Source organism: Sparassis crispa (genome assembly GCF_003851025.1).
Source record: "Sparassis crispa DNA, contig_000000F, whole genome shotgun sequence".
NCBI lineage: Eukaryota > Fungi > Basidiomycota > Agaricomycetes > Polyporales > Sparassidaceae > Sparassis > Sparassis crispa.
Window position 1 is genome coordinate 1,691,945 of NW_020939747.1, and position 20,381 is coordinate 1,712,325.

The 20,381-nt window shown below is 50.0% G+C and overlaps 5 protein-coding genes across 5 annotated transcripts; all 5 read right to left on the reverse strand.

Annotated features, from left to right (window-relative positions):
* Positions 1-7,723: 7,723 nt before the first annotated feature.
* SCP_0105870 (hypothetical protein) lies at positions 7,724-8,800 on the reverse strand (the record flags this gene model as incomplete). Its single annotated transcript, XM_027752817.1, has 1 exon — positions 7,724-8,800. The coding sequence occupies one exon, from the start codon at positions 8,798-8,800 to the stop codon at positions 7,724-7,726; it is 1,077 nt and encodes a 358-aa protein (XP_027608618.1).
* Positions 8,801-9,882: 1,082 nt separating this feature from the next.
* Positions 9,883-10,608, reverse strand: SCP_0105880 (hypothetical protein; the record flags this gene model as incomplete). Its single annotated transcript, XM_027752818.1, has 1 exon — positions 9,883-10,608. One exon carries the CDS (start codon positions 10,606-10,608, stop codon positions 9,883-9,885), a length of 726 nt encoding a protein of 241 aa, XP_027608619.1.
* Positions 10,609-11,490: 882 nt separating this feature from the next.
* SCP_0105890 (hypothetical protein) lies at positions 11,491-13,966 on the reverse strand (the record flags this gene model as incomplete). Its single annotated transcript, XM_027752819.1, has 8 exons — positions 11,491-11,587; positions 11,646-12,529; positions 12,593-12,798; positions 12,849-12,974; positions 13,028-13,131; positions 13,179-13,319; positions 13,372-13,712; positions 13,763-13,966. The coding sequence occupies 8 exons, from the start codon at positions 13,964-13,966 to the stop codon at positions 11,491-11,493; spliced, it is 2,103 nt and encodes a 700-aa protein (XP_027608620.1).
* Positions 13,967-14,360: 394 nt separating this feature from the next.
* Positions 14,361-17,001, reverse strand: SCP_0105900 (hypothetical protein; the record flags this gene model as incomplete). Its single annotated transcript, XM_027752820.1, has 5 exons — positions 14,361-14,846; positions 14,966-15,226; positions 15,279-15,456; positions 15,517-15,585; positions 15,899-17,001. The coding sequence occupies 5 exons, from the start codon at positions 16,999-17,001 to the stop codon at positions 14,361-14,363; spliced, it is 2,097 nt and encodes a 698-aa protein (XP_027608621.1).
* Positions 17,002-17,949: 948 nt separating this feature from the next.
* SCP_0105910 (hypothetical protein) lies at positions 17,950-18,540 on the reverse strand (the record flags this gene model as incomplete). Its single annotated transcript, XM_027752821.1, has 1 exon — positions 17,950-18,540. One exon carries the CDS (start codon positions 18,538-18,540, stop codon positions 17,950-17,952), a length of 591 nt encoding a protein of 196 aa, XP_027608622.1.
* Between the last annotated feature and the right edge of the window lie 1,841 nt (positions 18,541-20,381).

Sequence of the window (20,381 nt, forward strand, 5' to 3'; positions counted from 1 at the left end):
TCTCTTCTGGGAGTTCTTGAACAGATGCTCGACGTCTGAGAGACATGGTGAGTGGTGAGTTATGGAAGTGGCTCCGGATTTCCTCAACTGAGTTTGAGTAACGTGTCATGTCACCAGTCACACCGCGTAACAGTAAATGGCACATACATACATAAAAAACACAAGAAATATGCGCTAGGTAATGCAGGTGCCCTCAAGGCCGATAGTTCGTTGAACCCCATCATTATGACAGCAACCCCCATCCTTGGTTGAAATATTCCCATTCCCGGCCAACAAGCGGCATGAACAGAGGCAAATCACAACCCAACGCGCCCGTGAATTCCAGGTCCGAGTTCGTGATCATGCAAATAGAACCATCTTTCTTCGCCCTGTGAGTTGTCCTGGGATAGTGCACAGCAGGGGTATACCCCTGGGAACTTTGAGCTGTACCCCTACCCTTACCCTCCAAGGGTACATACCCTTCACCAGGGGTAAGTGTATGGATAAGGGTACCAAACCCTGAGGGTATACCCCTCAATATCTGCCTTACTTGAGGAAATAACATCATAGACATTAAGTTTAAAGCTTGTAATATTCTTCTTTTCCCTTTAAAGCTTCTGTAAACATAGTTCAAGGCTGTATCTAGGCTGTACTTAGGCTTTAGTCACCATACAATTACTGCTTACATTATATATACTATATGCAGTGATACCCTCCAGGGGTACAAGGGTCTGAAAATGCATACCCCTACCCTTACCCTCCAATACCCTTACCCCTTATCCTTGAGGGTTATGCATACCCCTGCTCTGCACTAGTTGTCCACACCCATGGGACGCTTCCGACCTTGCCATAAGAGATCCACTCTACTTCTTCCAGCATCGGGCAGCTCATGGCAAGATGCCGCATCATGCGCGGCACGAGCGAGCTGTAGTGACTTTGCCAAATCCGCATCACCAACTGTGGATCTTCGCAATCCAAGTCCGTACAGTTGACCATGCCGTGGACTGTGTGCTCAATACGCTCGGCCGTCGCGGTCTCATAGCACTCGTGCAGGTCACCCAGTGTGATTGGGACTTCGCCTGGACAACAGAAATGTTTCCTCATCGTCGGTGGAGCTTGCATCATTGCTGTCAAATCCTGGCTGCATATAGGAGGGCAGACATCGTCGAGAAACGTCACTTCATCGGGATGTAGCTCAGAACCGCTCCACCTCCAAACATATGGTATAACCCAGCTAAGGGTCAACTTCCTGAGACACTTTCATATCTCTTTCTTTCAAAACATGTAAATTCAATCTGAAGATGGGCGACGTGATAAGTGAATGCTCACCATAAATCCAGTGAAGTCTCCTTTTCAATGGACAGTGTCGGATACGATACGCAGTACCTCCAACGATGGAGCGAGTTTGTCGGCTAAAGGAAGCTTTTGTGTTATAAAGGCTTCCTTATTATCGGTAAGTTTGGCTATGGCGAAGAATCGGGGGAAATCAGGAACTTCGAACCCAGCCTCCACCCATTCCTATTGATTCCAGGCCTTGAAGGCAAGTGCAGTTGCTTTATACTGCGATATTCTGGGTGATTGGGTGTAACCTGTGGACGGTAGTGGATCACGAGTGAATCTGAAGGCATCAAAGGTGATGAAGCTGTTCAGTGGAACCCGTGGGATGGAGAGAGGTGCATCGTAATGAGAAGTATCTGTTGAATCAGTGACCTCCATGTCAAAATCATGGTCTCTCTGCATGGTACGCGTATTGGGATCCCAATTGCCCATATCTTCTATAAGCATGATCAGAGTTTTGAGTGTGAGTTTCCATGGTTCAGTGAAGTAGACGTTGACTTCAGTTTGTCGACATGACAATCCCACCACAATGTCACATTATTGTCATCTACCGACAATGTTGCCAAGCCATGGTATGATGCGGGAACAGGGGTATTGAAGTGAATTGCCTCTATGGCTTCGTTGAAGGCATGCAGATGCAAAGTCTTGAACTTGTGCCAAGCCTCGAGATCAGGAAAGCAGTACTGTTCCTGCCAATAGAAGGTCAATACAGATAGTGTGGCACTACTCTGTACCAGTCTCAATATCTCAGGGTCACAGACAAGGTCGAGACACGTAAAAGAATGGAGGTTTGGGAACGGAAAGGCAACGTATCCGAAAAACGGTTATGGTGGCCATGTAAGTCGCGCCAGTCCATCTTGAACGCTAATATCAATGGATCGATGAAGTAGAAGAATCCTCAATATACAAGTTTGGTGCTTAATTTTTGTGCTGCAGCGCACTGGATGAATCTAGCATGATCAACCCCGTTCCCTGAAGTGCTTGAGTGAAGAGATGGATTCCGAAGATGTGTCCACCGGATGCTCGTGCAGAGTGTAGGGAAGGGCAAGCATGCGTAGATGACAGCACAACTTGAGTGAGAGCATGCAGCAGGCTGAACGTTCGGGGTGTACTTCCTTCCTTCTCTCATTGAAAAAGTCCGAGTATTTTGACGAGGACGTCCATCACTGCACATGGCTATATGAGGGAAACTTAGCGTTCACGTCGAAGCTTCAAGTGGCCACTCGAAAAAAAAACACGGTTGGGTGGTCAATTAATGAGCACTAACACTCTGGCAGACTAGCTAGACAGATGGGTTAAATTTATCTATCTGCATCCTCTGGCCGGGTATGCACAGTACACCATCAGATATGCATTAGAGTCCTGTACGTCATTGCATGTGGAGAGTGTAGGGTAAACTTGATAAACTTCATGGCACAGCTTTTGACTCAGATATAGCAGATTCCGTAATATTTTTGCATGCATGTCTACTCATTCCCCGGATGCATGCACTGTATGCCCAGAACAACCACACACTGCATACGAGAAGAGCTCATGAGCTTCGTACCACACAAATGTACATCAGACAACTCACGCAGGGCAGCCGACCACAATAGCGACCACTGCAGGTATCGAGTCGCCAACACCGTATCCTAATGCATGATACATGGTGGGAGCGAACAGAGGGAAACCAAATCCTGCAAGGGACCGTAGACATGACACTGCCGCTAATGCTTGAGGATACGACGTATCAGACTGGGGTCGGTGAATCTGCACATGACAACGTACTAACCTGACACTGCATACATCGTGAAGGCATCAATCACGTATGTCTGTATCCCTTGAAATATGAGTACATTTCCAGACCCCATGAATGTGAAACCCTAAATTGTCAACAAGAATGAAATAAGGACGTAAATCATAAGAGGTCTGCTCACGATATCAGTGGCGATCCAGGGTGCATGCTTCTCTGCACACCAGCCCGATATAAACAATCCAGCGGGTAAGAACAAGCACCCGGGCATTACAGTGGCTGACATAAGCCGATTTGTGAGAGACGCTCAGGATTTCACAAATGAATACTCATGTAGTCGGAACTCGGGAGCCCCTACTCCACCATGCTGAGCCTTGAGGTGAGAATAGATGAAGTCTAGCAAGTGAGCGTTTATTTGGAAGGTGAGTGTTATGCCTGTAACTGAATTAATGAGTACTCAAGACGTTATAGTAAGACCTTTGTCTATACCAATTCCAAGAGATAGGTATTGAAGACCTGCGATTCCAGATTTCTCGTGATAGGCATTTAGGAAGACATCTGGCAATGTTGTCATGGCTACTACAAGGTATACAGTCAGGTTAAACTCAGAAGTTCAAACTGGAAACAAGCTACGCACTGTAACTCACTCCATAAGTAAAGGCCATGTAAATACCAAGAAGTTGGATAATTGGCTCTTGTATGAACAGGACGAATGGCTGGAGCATCACTTTCACGAAAAAGGCCCTTACACTGAAGCATCATCAACGCTTGGTATCATACACAGTCAAAACTAGAACTCACTCTCTGACCTGCACGTCATATACCGTGCGTATGACACGCAAAGGCCCAGCTCCATCCTCCATAAGCTTGCGCATTCCCTTGGCCTTTCAGCTAAGAATAATAGGTGCATATGCTAATGATGATCAGAATGAGTGAGCAAGTGGTCCACGCTACTATCACCGGAGAAAAATCTTTGCACTTTCAGGTAATAGAAACAATGAAAAGAACTGAATCACAGCCGCTGCGATGGGAGTTGAATGGAATACCCATCACCAAGTGCTCAACTGTGCAATCCAGCCACCAGCAATGGGTCCAACTACCGGGCCTAGCATTGGCGCCAGAGAATAGACGGCAATGGCCTGCCCACGATGATCTGGTGTCCACATGTCGCTCAAGACTGCACCACCGACCTGAGACATCATGAATCTCTGCAGACTTGTTATTGATAAGGGATCTACAACTAGCGGAGCACTTCCACCAATTCCAGCCAGAAACCTGAACACAATTAGTTGCCCTGTGTTCTGAGCAAATCCGCAGGCCAGATTCCAAACTAGATACAAATGTCAGTGGGGAAGGAAATGCAGGTTAATGAAAGTAGCATACTGAGGTACCAGATGTTAAAGAGCCTGAGAACTATGGTACATCCTAAAAGCTCACTTGGTGGTCCAAGAAATACATCAGCAAAACCCAACTTTTACTTAAAAGGGTACTTAAACGACTTAAATGGACTTATGATCCTTATTTAAGGATATAAGGTCAAAAAGGGGCCTAATGCATATTACATGAGTGTCTGAAATCAGACTTATTGACACTTTTTTGAAGACTTATTGCCTTAAATAAGGGTTGTAAGACCGAAAAGTCAAAATAGCTCTGTAAGAAAAAGTTGGGTTTTGCTGATGTAGAGGCCCCATCGCTGTTCTGCAATTTCAGTTGAGCTCAATGAGCGAAGGATAAGGATCAACGTACCATAGGCGAGAACAAAAACTGATATTGTAAGAGCTATAACAGCACTACTTTTGATATGAAACTCTGCCGCCATCTGGTTTGCCGCAGGTGCAACCATGGAAGACGAGACTGGAGAGATGAACATAAAGGCAGAGACCATCAGAGCAACCGCCCATTTATGACCCTGTGTCCAGCTAATACCATATGTCACGGTTGATATTTTTGATGAGAAATTAAGCGAACGATAGACGTACTTTCTTGGATTCGAAGGATCGTCATCTCCATCCCAGTTAACAATGATTGGGTCTGAATTGTCGATCATTTCATTGCAAGTTATTGGTGAATGTCCTACCTAGAAGGTTCTACAACCCACACAGAGAACTGCAATCTGTATGTAAGTCAGACGTGTAGATAGCTGCAATACATACCGTGGCAGACTGTATCTATAATGCCAGTGGAGGTGGCGAGATACTATCAACAAATGCAGGCAGCTGATAGCCTGAGGCATGATGTTGGGTGGAGAAGAGGGTCAGCCATTTAAAGAAGGGCAAGCTGCGTGGGGGGGTCACTTTGTCACTTTGGTAGGTCCTGGTCGTCTTCATGCGCCAGGTCGTCCTGATCGCCGTGAGTCGGGAGCGTCGCGGAGTCTAATGGACCTTTGTTAGTCATTCCGGGGTGGGACCAACCAATATGACTGCCTTTTTGAGATGCCTCGATCTCATTTCTCCGTGCCGCACGGCGACATGGAGGCAGACAAGGTCAAGTCTCAGTCGAGTTTGCACTCGAATTGTGCACTCATGACCACGATTCTGTCATTGACTCAAAAATGGTGTGACACAAAGATGAGCATGTTATCGTGCTACTCAGCTGTACTACTGTACGTATGTATTCACCGTTGCGGGGGTATATGCGAAGTGATAAAGTCTAGACCTATTATGAAATATCATGAAAACTTTCGATCAATTTCCTGATGGCTGCCACCGAATTGCTTGCCACACTGGCAAGGAAGCGGTTAAGGGCTATACACTCCGCCAATTTCCTTCTGTGCATGTTTGCTCGCTCCACGAATACGTGCGCCATAAATCCAGAATAATCAGATGCTGCATATAACCCGTCAACATGCACTCATTGTTGCTCAATGAGACATCGGAGGAGACGTACACAGGACATCCTACTGCAAAAGCAACCACGGTGAGAATGGTGTTGCTGACCCCGTACCCCAGTGCTTTGTAGATTGTGGGAGTGAAAAGAGGAAAACCGAAACCAGCCAAGGAACGTAGACACGACACTGCGGCCAACACTGTCAAGTGGATCATGAGGGCTGGATCCATGTGATGACAGCATCAATGCACCTGAGGCAGCATGTGCTGTGAATGCGTCGATTACATACATCTGAATCCCTTGGAAAGTCAGGATAATTCCCACGCCCGTAAATGCAAAGCCCTGCAACCATGAATGTCAATGGATTATACCGTGAGAATCTCCCGAGCACTTACAATATCGGGTACAATCCAGTAAACATACCTTTCAGCACCCCAGCCTGCAATGAGTAGACCAATAGGAAGAAGTACAGTCCCTGGCATCACATTCGCTGTAGCAATGTTTGTGAAGAGGGACACTCTTGAATTTAGGGGACAGACACTCACACAGACGAAACTCGGGTAACCCCACATCGTTATTTCATCGCTCAAGATGAGAATAGACATAATTCAACATTCGAGCATTGACCTGAGATGCGAGAGTCAATCCTGTTAACGACGAATAGATGGCATTAACGCAGCGTTCACAGCAACCGCATGTTGAACATACCAACACCCAACGATATATACTGAAGACCGGCGATACCAGGTTTCTCATGATACGTGTTTTGGAAGATGTCCAGTATCATGGTTAGGACGACTATGTTCAGATGAGAAACTCAGCTAAGCAGTGGAAAAAGGAGGAATACGCATGATAGACAGTCCCATAAATGAAGGCGAGTGAAAGCCTGTCTGGTATTAGCCAGACAGGAAACACTGTGACGGCGCGATCTCCCACAGACCAGACTGTAGATGTGGGTGTATTAGACAAGAGCAGAGATATCGTCAGTACGAAATGTGTATGAGTGAGTATGTAAGGTTGTGGAGGTAATGTAGGTTTGGAACCAAAGGATCGAGGCGACGCCGCAGGAGCAAAGTCGCCCACATGACAACATGTAATGGGGGGCGAGGCCTTATCACACCGAACCTCAGATACAGTGCACCAAGCTCTATTCTGGAGCGTCGTGCATGTATCAAGGTCGTGGTGTGTTAAGTCTCTGACTTCAACACACCGATGTGCGCTCGATACATGCAGAGTGCATACAAGCAATACACAACAATTACATAATACACGATGAGATTAGATAAGATTAGGGCACAAGTACCGCTTGGTACTTGTGCCCCGCAATACAACAGCGGCACGTTACACCCTCCCCCACTGGACACGTTCCACGGGACCATAACACTGACTGCGCCATCAAATGGATGATGCAGGTGGCGATGTGAGGCAGTACGGTAGGACGAGGCAAGGCGACGGGCAAAGGCGACAACAGACACGGCCAGAACATGCAGGCGGGTTGCGGGCACACGGAGGGTACGTATCATGTCCCCAGCCGTGGCCCACAGCGGCACGTCAATGGGGGCATGCCAGCATGAGCTAGTGGCTGCCCATGTCATGGTCAGGGTCACCAGCCTCGGGGGTCACTCCGGGGTTGGGACCCAGCTGACTGCTGCCAGCAGGGGCATTGCCAGCGCCAGGTGTGGGTGGTTCGGGGTCTGGCAGCTGCATCGCCACGTCCTCGTCGACGAGTGATAACAACTCGTGGGTCGGGGGTACCGGTCGAGCGCGTCCGTCACGAAGGTCTGCTGGGAAGTGTCCCTCGAACGGGGCCACATCTTCGAGAACCCGTCCGAGGATGTAGTTGCGGTGTCAATGGTGGAACTCCTCGAGGAATCCAATCCGCATGGGATGGAATCCGCGGGCAGCATACCATCGCGCGACATCGTATATGGACGAGTTTTGGGCAGATGAGCGAGGAAATGGGGCCGGCTCGTTGTTGTTTGCCATGGGGTAGCGCCCGACCTGTACGATCCATGCATACAGTCCGAGGATGGAGAACAGCTCCGCAGTGTGCTCAATGAACACATTGCGGGCCATCGCGGGTACACCGAGTGGGATGATGGGGGCCATGCAGCGTGCAAGCCACATCACCTCCAGGTCCTGGTGTAGCGGGGCCTCCGAGTGGTTATTGTTCAAGTGCCTGATGGCCCAGTAAACCTGGCTCGGGTTCTGCACGTACCACGCCACCCACTCGTCGAATGTCGACGAGCTGGTAAGGTTGGTCATCCGGCAGGGAGGCGGAACCATCGGCGGGTATATCACTCCGGAGCTGCCATGACGTCGCCATGACATGAGCAGGTTCATCATGCCATGGGACACAGTCAGGCATCCATCTTGCTGCATCTGCCGGATGAGGTCGGTCACCCAGGTGTGCGCGCCATCGTCACCACCGTGGGCCACATCAATGATGCGCTGCGAGTCACGGACGTACCAGGGTACAAAGTTGTACCACTCGGTCACCTTCCATGGCTGCGTGTTGACCGGGAGGGGGAACGTGTCAGGCCAGTTGTGCGGGGCCAGCGAGACATCGTTATCGGTGTCTGATGGCCGCGGCACTGTGTTCCCCTTGTCGTCGCTCCTCGATGCTCCTTGCCTGGGCAAGTTCATCGGGCCGTGGTTCCTCTGGTGCTGCCTGTTGAGCCGCTGGACCTCGGCGTCATCGGGCTCATTGTCGCCATCTGTTGTGGACGGCTCCGACTCTGACTCATCGTTGTCAAGGTGCTCATAGGCTTGCTGCGCGCGCGACTTTACCGGGGCAGGGGCGGGACCAACTGGAGGTTGCGGAACGTAGCCAGCCGGCGGTCCTGAGGTAGGACTGGTCGGCGGTCCAGGGGCACCACTCCTTGGTGGTGGCCCTGGAGGCATGTGTCTCGGTGGCAGGGGCATTCCCGGGGTGTGGTGTGTGGCCGAGCTCGGCCTACGTTCTCGAAGTTGAGGACCACGCCATATTTATGCATGAACACTGTGCCTAGTACAGCGTCGTATCTATCGATATCGATGACGTCTAGGTAGTGTTGTGCCTTTACTGGGCCTATGAAGATTGTGGGTCATGCACCATAATTGATGTGCATCCTGCTTCCCTTGGTGCCCAGTTGGAGACCTATTTGGTCGTCCAGGTCGATTCGGTCAGCCTTCGAGATGTACGCCATTTCCGGAGAAATGGAGTCCATTGTGCACCCCGAGTCGAATAGTGTATAGGTCTTGATCCCATTGATCAAGACCTCTGCACATAGTGTTCATTGTGTCTGCGGTTTTCACTCAGGCTGCATGGCTGGATCGGTCAGGCATCGTACGTGTGAGTCATACAGCCATGCATTCCTCGAGGATCGTGCATCTGTTGCATGTTCACTAGCGTGGAGGTGTACGGTCTGCGTACACTTTCCAGGCTTGTGTTGATGCATGATGCCGAATCTCATTGATCCCAGGTGAACGTCGCAGTCATCGTTCCAGCCATCATCTTCAGATGGGGGTTCACACTCATCTGCCGATGAGTACTGTGATCCCTCTGGGGCCCAGTCCGACTCAGGATATGTCTGGTATCCTGTGTCATTCTGGTAGGGCCCTTCATTTCTGTCAGTTTCGGGAGTCATCTCCTGTGGAGCCGGCTTCTGAACTGTAGCCTCTGGTTCCGCCAGTTCTTGGTTTGCCTGTTCCTCGTCTTCGGAGCGGTCATCGACTACACGTTGTGCGTGTAGTCGCGCTGGCCGAGGTTTACCGTAGTTCGGGCACGTCGGGTCTGTCGAGAAGTGGCCCTTGCCACCGCAAGAATAACAAGTGACATTTGCATTCGTCGCCTTGTTATTTGCTGGTGGTCTCAATCCCAAGACTGCCGGGTTTGTAGTAGGACGACCGCCCCCATGACGTTGTCCATCGCATGGGTGCATTGTTCTACGGCCAGCATTACCAGCCTGCCGTGCATGTCCTGGGTGTGCCCCTCCTCGTCCTTGTCCTTGTGGGCGGTAGCTAGGTCATATATCTCCCGTCGATGGTATCATCGGCGCGAGGAATGACACGGCCTTGCTTGAACTCCGGGTCCCTGTATGGTCCCCGGCCTTCTGAGGCTGTCGGCGGTCCTTGTATGTACAGTATTGGTCCAGCCATCCGTTGCCCTGTTCGATCGCCAAAGCCGATCGATACAGTGCATCGATGGTGTGTTTCTCAGGTGATAGTAGGTGGGCTAGATGCATTACTTCTACCATCGGTAGTGGTAACGTGTCCATAAACCTCTTCCGGAATGCATATTCCGTTGGGTATTGCACCATGCGATCTGCGTGGTGTAATAGCCTGTTGTATAGCTCGCTCACACCTCCACGTGATAAGCTGTACATCGCCTTGTCGTACTTCTCGGATGCTATCAGCTCTGAGTCCTTGTGTAGGAATTGTCGGTGGAGGTGCGTCACTGCATCCTCGAAGTACCATTTTCGTACTTCGCAGTTCGGTGACTGCACGTTCAGAAAGAACCAGTTGGCGGCATCATCTTTGAGACTTTGCCCCAATATCTGCAGGCGATCCGCATCCATGGCATCGCCAGTGATGCGGAGAGTCTTGAAGTATTCCAGCAATTTCTGTAGCCAGACCTCGAATGCATCAAGATCGTCCTTCTCATCGTATTGCAGTGGTGGGGGCATCTTGGTGACTCTAAGGTATGCTGGTGGTTCGTCGATGGGATCTCTTGATACCATCTCATCCACCATTGTATGGATCCTCTCGATTGCGGGAGACATATCCGGAGGTATCGCTCCTGGGTCATGCGATCGTTGTACGGTCGCGTGGCCTGCGTGCGTACCTGGTGCGGCTGTTGTATTCATTCCCAGGAATTGAGGGGGTCGGTTTACTGCGGTAGTGACTGCTAGGTTTGGCTGTGTCACTCCCGATTGGAATGTTACATTCTGAGCAACGTTGGGCTGTTGCGTAGCCACCGTTGCGTTCACTGCAGGACCATGTGTCGGTCTTGCAGGTCGTGTTTTTGTTCCCACTATGCATCATTGTCATTTATGAAAGATAATATGTACTGTTAATTAACAGAACTTCAGGATTAGCAGGCTGCTTACTTAGCAGACCTCCTTCAGAATTATCTCATAATCATCTCTGGATGATCCAGACATAATCATCTTAAGATGATCCAGACATAATCTTCAGTAAACACCATACATTATCTTCAGATCATCTCGGCTTACATTGCTGCTTATCTTGCAAGATAATCTGAACATTATCCCAACAGGTATGGAATAGCATATGAATGAAGTAAGAAGATGATCTGAACATTATCCCGACTGGTAAGGAGCAGAACAGAAGTGAAGTAAGAAAATGATCCAAATATTATCCCGACTGGTAAGGAACAGCACAGAAGTGAAGTAAGAAGATGATCTCAAGATTATCCCGACTGGTAAGGAACAGAACAGAAGTGAAGCAACAGCATACAAGGTCAATGGTGATCTGAACTTAAAGTATCATAGGCAAAATGTCACCCATTCATTAGCTGCGCCCCGCAAGGCGACTAGCCCTTCGCGGTGCAGTGGTCGCACGAGTAGCATGTTTCACCTTAGTGACCACGCTAGTAAGAAATACAAATCAGATCATATACACATGAGGGTAGTCAGGATAACATATGAGGATTTCTTAACAATGACTACAGCCTTCCCCTTCTTTGCTGCAGCAGTGTGCGGAAGTTGTCTGCACCGATGATATAAGTAGGAGTGCTGTGGATGAGTGCAATAAGGAGAAAACATACCTATCATTCCGCTTGCGCTTCATCCCCATCTTGACTTGCATCTCCTGCCCGGTGCTATTGTCGAGTTCCACATCTTCACCAGGATCAACCTCTCCATCAGCATCCATATCACTGTCATTACCACCCTCGGTGTTGCCTATGCCTTCGCCACCGTCAACGTTCTCACCAACACTGCTGCCTTCGCCTTCGCAACTTTCGCCCTCGATGACACCGCATGCTTTGCCCTCGACGACACCGCGTGCTTCGCTCTCGATGACACCACGTGCTTCGTCCTCGACAGTGCTGCGACTGCCCTCGATGACACCATGGCCTTTGCCCTTGACGACGCCGAAGCCTTCACCCTCAATGATGCCGCGACTGCCCTCGACGACACCGCGTCCCTCGCCCCCGACAACGCCGTGACTTTCACCCTCGACGATGTCGCAACTGCCCTGGACAATGCCATGACCTTCACCCCCGATGACACCACATCCTTCGCCTCCGATGACGTCGTGGCCTTTGCTCTTGACGAAGGCACAGCCCTTGCCCTTGATGACGCTGAGGCCTTTGACCTCGACGACATTGTGACCTTCGTTGTCGACAATGCCGCAACGTTCGTCGACGACGATGCCGCAATGTTCGTCGATGACGATGCCGCGTCCTTTGCCTTTGTGAATGATGCGCCCTTCACCATCATCGATGCTGCGAGCTGCGCCCTCGCTAACACCATCACCGGCGCCGTTGAGGTGGCGATTGTTGAGTTGCACACTGCTCTGGGGTAACTCAGCACTAGTCTTCTTCACCTGCCTGAGGGGGAGTTTCTTGCGCGACGGTGTCAGCACCACAGCATCCTCATCATCGTCCTCGCTGTCCACCTGTGAAAGGGCACTGTGTCTTGTAGCATCCTCATCATCAAGATCCACGGCACGATCAAGATCACCATTGGTTGCAGTGAGAGCTCAAGTAACAATGGGGTCCGGCACAAAGTGGAATGCGTCGGCGTCATTTTGTGCCATGAGCATGCGAAGGTAGAGCCCCATCACCTCCGCCGGGCCCATGTCCAATGGATCCCCAATGGATCCTTGCCAACCCTCTGATACGACATTGCACGTAGCATTGCAGAGCGAGTCCCATGGAAGATTGGGTATGTCGCCATTCCGGGCATGTGCATGCTCTGTCAGTAGTCAATAATGCTATATATTTAGATAAAAAAATCATACGTACTCCACATCGCTTCTATGTATAGTTTCAGTTGTTCTCCGCAGCGCGTAAATGTCCAGTTCTTCTCGACTTCTGGTAAGAGAGGCATTCCATCGGACCCGCGATCCAATGTAGGAACAGGGGCGATTGCTACATCGCGTTTATTGTGAGTATTCGCAAGTGGTCGATTAGAAGGAACTTACGATAAAGCTCGCCAACATAACGCGCCCAGCGCTCCCCCTTGGCAGTGTTCCCTCCTTCGAATTTGTTGAAACCCTGCACGTCATCATTACGCGTGACGTCAACACTGGGTCCAATGTCAGTATGATGTGCAGGAGATATTCCATGACATACCAGGTCGACTGCGGCGGGCTGTCACGCGGCTTGTACACCATTCGAAGGTGGAAGACAACGTCCTCTCCTGCTTGTCCATGTCCATCACCGATCAATGCGTGGAGATCATCAGCAACCTTGTAGAAGAGAACTGATTGGTTGCTATTGTCACCAATCAGTTGTCGGGATCGCAGCGCAACATGGCGACACTCACTGCTTGATTTCCTCGTCATGAATCTGCTTCCCCTTCTTCTCACGCTTGTGCTTCATAATGTCCTCCCATTCCTTCTTCTCCTCCTCCGATAGAGCCTTATAATGGCTAGCTTTGATCGAGCTCGTCACTGCTGCATGGTTGGCTGAGTTGACTTTCCCCTCATCTTCGAGTTTACCCACCTCCTCCCTCACTGCGGCAATATTCACCTCATCCCTGGCCCAGACTCGGCTCGGGCCAGGAAGGCGTGAGCATGGCGTGAAGATTGACTTGTCGCGGAAGGAGGCGCGCGGTTCTGCCTTCTTCTCATGCTGATTCTCATTTCTCAGATAGTTATGTACCTTCTGTAATGAAGTCCGTCATTGTCTGTCGTTGTAGTTATATCCAAACTTACCTCACTCAGCACCTCGTCTGATATGCCATGAAAGCGGGTGAACTCGGCCTTCAATGCTGCCACGGTGGCATGCTTGACTTTATCTTGTTCTTCGGCACTCGAGCACTGAAGAAACATGGCGCACTTCTCATCGAGTATGTTGCACTCCGCAGTCTTCCAATGGATGCGCTTGTCCTTGGTAATAATAGTCGGGGGTGTCGCCATTGAGAATACAACCCCAAGTAAGAGTGAGAACAACAGTAAGAGCACATGAACTCACCATAGTAGATAACGTGCTGGGCAGCAGAAATGCACCAAGCCCAGTCCGATTCAATCCGCACTCGACACAGTGCTCCTGAATTTCTGGTTAATTGACCGGACTTGCATGTTTAGCCTGAAATTCACTCACCGATCTCGCGGGAGATCTGAATGCAGTGACATTGCTTGAAAGTGGAACTGTTAGAGACATTGCACGGCGAGAGATGAAGCGCACCGATCTTAGCACATGCAACTTGGCAACAACCGATATACCCGTGAGTCAAGGGTATGGAGGCCTCGCCAGGACCTCGCACGCATGTCAAACACAGAGCCAGGGATGCATGAATGACATTGATTGCCTCTAGAATACGTAGATAATTTCTCTGCCCTCGTCAATCTCCACGATTTCGCTGTCTAACTCATTATCTGTCAACTCTATATCGCAGTCCACAGGCTTCTTCGCCTTCACCACCACCTTTCTCCTTCTGTTGTCCGGTGCATCAGACAGTGCATGTTTACGTGCACCTCCGCATCCACTCGGCCCCGCGCCGGAGCTAGAGTTCAAGTTCACGTTGCGACCGATCGCATCAATCCGCTCCACGGAGGGCATCCAATCGCTGCCCTTGACACGGTAGATTGGAATATCGCCCGGTAAGAAGTATTGCTTGTGGGTATGCTTGGGGTAATCAATGAACTGGCGCAAGTGCGGACAAAACTGCTGATACGATAACTCATCACCATCGTCGATGCCCAGGGCGTCAATGATGGCCCTCTGCTTGAATGCAAACTCGAGGTATTCAGCACGGCGAATGCCCCATGCTGCGATTAAGGTGGGGTCATGGGAACCCTAGATAGAACATCAGTTCCCGAAATAATTATAATTACTGTAAGACATACTTCACTAAGCACGCGCACCCAAATGACTTGAGAGTCAAGCGGGGGTCAACCTCGTCGGCGTGCCTCCACCGAGAGCGAAGATGAAATCGATGGTGAGCTCGGGGCATAAGAGTCGCTACTGCGTTGAGAGCCATGAAGTGTCGATGGGGTCAATGGCACGCGCATCGACGGTGTCGCCGGTGGGCTGGACGACGGGAGGAGGTCTGCCCCACCAAGAACAGCAGGCGGGTCCAATGCATTCACCTCATGGCGGCATTGCTGGGCTTGCGCCGGCGACAATTGAACTGCAAGGAGCTTGAGATGACGCAGACACTTTGTCAAATGTGTGCACTGTGCGACTTAATTAATGCTCCAATGTAGAAAGACATAGTATTCAACTTACTATCTCGAACATCAAACCGAGTGTGCACGCGTTGGTGACACCATAACTGGTAGCTACCAAGTGCGAAATCGCTGGGCTGACTGTGCACATCGTCACTGAGGTGCGCAAGAGCTGGCGACTCGGTAAAAGGCCGTTGACAATGGCTTTAACTTGAGGGTTGGTACGATGCATGGTCAAGCTAGAGATTTGCAGACTTTAGTTCTGCTTTTATAGCGTGAAGAGTAGACCAAATACTTACATACTGATCGGGATGAGTTGTGCGCAATTAGGGTTTAGACACGGATATCCCAATACGAAATATATTGAACTGTGACAGGGAATAAATCAGTGCCATTCAAATCGAGGAGAAAGGAAGGATGACTCAGCTATTGTAGAACGACAACAAGCAGTAAATGAGAACAGCTCACCGTGTCACGCAGAATCAATGGAGAATCATTTACATTGCGAGATCACTAATACGACAAATTTGATGACAGATACTCTACGAGAGTTGCATGGGTGCGACTGGGAGGCGGTGGAACACTTGCACAAATGACGTCACATAGAAGTGCATGGCAGCACTCTGAACACGGGTGTACTCGTCTGCACCGTAGCAGTCCACAGCGCTCGGGTCAACTCACAGCACTTCAGGGAGATTGGGCCATCGTGCAGCGAGCGCGATGAAACTGCTGAGATTCGGCCAGCATTTCTCCCATCCTTCCTTGTCAGCCGGGACCCAACAAAACATTGCTGCATCTTGCTTCCAAGCAGGTGCTACCGAAAATGCTGAGCTAAATAGGCTCGAGTCCCACACTTTCGCAACCTGAGCCTGGCGCTCCCAGTGGGAGCGCTGCAATGAACCCCAGCTTGCTGAACTCGAGAGCTTCACATCTAGTGCCACCAGCTCACACCGCCAGTTGGTTTCATGCACTTCCCACAAAATGTGTGCATGAAAGGTTTCCGCCTGAGCGAGTGAGACCAGATCGAAGCCCCAATGGGGCATCACCGTCTCGTCATATGAACTCATAAGTCCACTGTGCGCGAACAGCTGTCGGATGTTTTGCTGCCGTTCATGCTTTTCATTGACCTTCGCACCCACATGCTCAAGAGACGTTGATGTCGTCCGGACAATGCTCGCGGACATGGCACCGCCATCCACTGAATTGGTGCTGTCCACCGCAGGTCCTTCCAGCCTCTCATCCAGCCCATAATCTCCCCACAAACCATCTCTCCACTCCGCTATCTTCAACGGAAGCCTGCCAATCGTGAGATCGAGAAGTCGCTGGTGACAGAAGCCACGGATGTGCACATAACTGTGCAGGTATTGGCGAATCTTGTCGCCATCACCACTGAAAAGGAATGGCAGCGGAAAGAAATATGTCGCCACCTTCACCGGGGCGGGCAATGGTGAAACCGCAGCTAGCACCTCTGACCATGCTGGGCTGACCATCGCGTCGGTCGAATGGTGAGACAGCGATGGGTGCAGACTATGTGTGCTGCTCGCACTTGCATCGGGCTTGGTCTGCTTGCCCCGTTTGCCATGGTGGGTCTTTTCCTGCTTCTTGGTGGCATCCCTAACAGGTACGATGCCAAGACCACCGGTGCCAGGTTCACGCGGCACGGTCTCCACTTCTTCTGAGGACTTATGTCGCTTGGCCGAGGGTTCCGTGGCGTTGGAGGATATCGCCTCCTCAAGGGTGGGTAAACACGTGTCGCAGAGCGTGCTTGTCACCTCGTGAAGCATCCAGGAGGGCCATTCACCTGGCATATGCAGGAGGCCAGAACCTGGAAGTGTCTGTCGGGAAATCCTTGGCCAGGAGAGCTCAACACTGGGGGCAAAAGTGGATGTTCTGCCTTGGAACAGTGTCTGAACATCCAAGGAACAGATTACATTTTTGGACATGTCACATGTTCTGAACATGGTAAGGAACATCTAATATGTCTCGCACAATGTTCCATTGGAGAGCATGCTGGAGACATGTTGCATGTACCATTCTGGAACATATAATATGTCTCACACAATGTCTCATTGGAGAATGTCCTGCAGACTTGCTGCATGTTTCATTCTGGAACATTTATCATTTTGCTACTATATTCTGGGCTTGTCTCTTGGTGCAATATGCTCTGTATAATAAGGATTTTCCATGGCCAAACACATTACATTTCTGGCTGCTGTTAATCTTCAGAACATTGTGAGAAGATGTTAAGTGCTCCTACTCCAAATATACAAGATGTCCTGGGCACCAAGAACATTTGCAGTACATGTAAAATTTTAGTAAAATTTTAGTATGTATCATACATGTACTGCAGATGTTCTTGGTGCCCAGGACATCTTGTATATTTGGAGTAGGAGCACTTAACATCTTCTCACAATGTTCTGAAGATTAACAGCAGCCAGAAATGTAATGTGTTTGGCCATGGAAAATCCTTATTATACAGAGCATATTGCACCAAGAGACAAGCCCAGAATATAGTAGCAAAATGATAAATGTTCCAGAATGAAACATGCAGCAAGTCTGCAGGACATTCTCCAATGAGACATTGTGTGAGACATATTATATGTTCCAGAATGGTACATGCAACATGTCTCCAGCATGCTCTCCAATGGAACATTGTGCGAGACATATTAGATGTTCCTTACCATGTTCAGAACATGTGACATGTCCAAAAATGTAATCTGTTCCTTGGATGTTCAGACACTGTTCCAAGGCAGAACATCCACTTTTGCCTCCAGTGCAAGGCTCAAAGCACTGTTTACCAGAAGAGGCTGCACCACCTTCAAAATAACAGTCCGGTGCGTCAATGTCTGGATAAACCAGAACGGAATGCCGACGCAGAATAACTCCTGTGCGACAGCCCCATCCACAGTGAAGGCACCGCGAATGGGAAGTGTGGCCCCGCGGGCATCATACCTCCCATCAGCGATGCGGGGAGCGACGATCGAAACATAAGTCAGGTAACCCCACAATTCTAGTACTAGGCACTGTGTGTGTGCGCCTAGAGCGACAGCATGCGAAGGAAACATGGGCAGGTGGAGTAGGCAGTCTAAACACTGAGAAAGAATGAGGAACAGCTGCAACCCAAACACATTCTTCTTCGACTGCGGACTGATCTCGTTCACAAATCTTTCCTGGACTGCACGAGCTGCACACAGCAGGGGTTCTCCGACTGTTTTGGACAGAAATCCGAGCTGGGGCACCCCACAGCTCAGGTCCTCCTCCCAATCTGTGTTGTACAAACGCTGGTGTAGCACCTTCGCTTTTATCTCGAGGAGCGCCGGCATCGTCGGGATGCACATGTGGTGAACGATCTTAGTATCGTAGCTCTGTGGCCATCTAGTGTACTCCTGAGGGCCTCATCTTCCGTCAACGCGTGTCGCGATCTGGCCGTCTTCAACTTCCGGAAATTGCAGTATCCATGAAGCATTGGCCGTCGTGATAACACCGTCACTTCGCAGTGGAAATTGTGCTGCTAGCACACTGTCAAATGCCAGTGTGCTGCCTCGATAGCCTGAGTTCCCTTCAGCAATGTTCTCGACTGGCATAGGACTACTGCTTACCCAACAAATGCTCGGTGCGAGCTAATACTGGGGGACCAATCGGGACATCGACATCGCCTGTCTGCACCGAAGGCAGCACATCAGGTGTTTGAGCCAGTAATGCTGCCACTTCACTGGATGTTGATGCTCCCGGTGCTTGCGAGACCAAGACCGAGCCGTGAGATTGCTGAGCCGATCTGCCTCCTCGGCTTTGTGATCTTGATTCACAAGAAGATGGGCCTATGAAAGAGCAATTAGCTCGGGTGCGACGCTAAGTGACGGGAGCATATTCACCATATCCGCGACCATTCTGCCGCCTCTTCGCTGAAGTGTGGCCACGTCTTGGTGCCATTGTTCCCCTAACAACATAATAAGAATTAGCGTCAGGAATCGAACACTATCACATACCCTGGTAACCCCGGATAATTGTTTGCAAAGCGATAGATTTTTAAGCTTCCCGGCGTCTCAGGAATGCTGGTTAGCACGACGGAAAAATCCTCCAGCAGGTACCTGGATTGCGAGAGCCATGGTAGGCATGGTATCACATCAGTGTGAGAGCACGCTCAATGGTGAAGCAATGGCGAAAGACACTCATGCGCGATGTCGATTTGCCTGTTCAGAGAGATTGGAGATGGGAAAAAAATCCTACAGTAAACCGCAGGCTTGGCAGCCTGAAACTGCTCTCCGTCACTCAGTGGCGAGCGTGTTGCGACCACAAATCTTGCTGGATCAGCCAGGCAAGGAGAGTGATATCTCCTTGCGCACAGCTGCCGACCTTAGAGGTGTTCAGAAGACATATGCCTCCTGTTCACACTCTGATTTTGAGGAGGGGATCAGTAGAAAATCCGTGAGATGAGACTCACAGAAAAAGAGCGCAAAAAAGACCGAAGGGGACGACGAGCTCGAGGGTGATACTGATGAGCGCAGGATAATCCTGCGATCAGCATAAGTGCTTTAGACTCTGACATGCTGAGTCTGAAGATTGAAAGTGGCTGAGCGCTGATTGGACTTTGAATGAATCTCCGACTAGATTGGATTATCTCGGAGATAATCTGATCTTTGAACTTAGAGGATTTTCAACAAGTCGCCCTCCACCTCAAGCACCTTGGTGCTCCCGTGGCCATATGGCCACAGTGAGACCTTGGTTTATGATCGCTCCTGCTGGTATTACCAGTGGTCGAGTGATCATCAGCGAAGACAAGGTACGTCGAGAACGGTCCTTACTCAAGACTTCTCCGTGGACATTGGAGTGATCCCAAGTACGTATACCTGTTTTCTCGGTGTTGTATTGCTGACTTACATATATTATCAGTGTGGAGGAATATGTCTATATCGCTATGGGGTGTCTGCTTGACGTGTAAGTGTGCGAGGTTTCCCGCTGTTCAGATGTCGAAGCTGACATGAGCTCACTGTATGCCGGGACTTTGAAGCGGCCTTCCCGGCTGTTGCGTGGTTGTATTTTACTATACGATAGAAGTGCTAGATGTGCCGTTGCTTCAGACATGTTCGATCATTATTGTACGCGCACCCCTGACCTCTTTGTACAGTAAATCTGTTTTCTGCCGAATACCCGGTGAGGTCTTGCA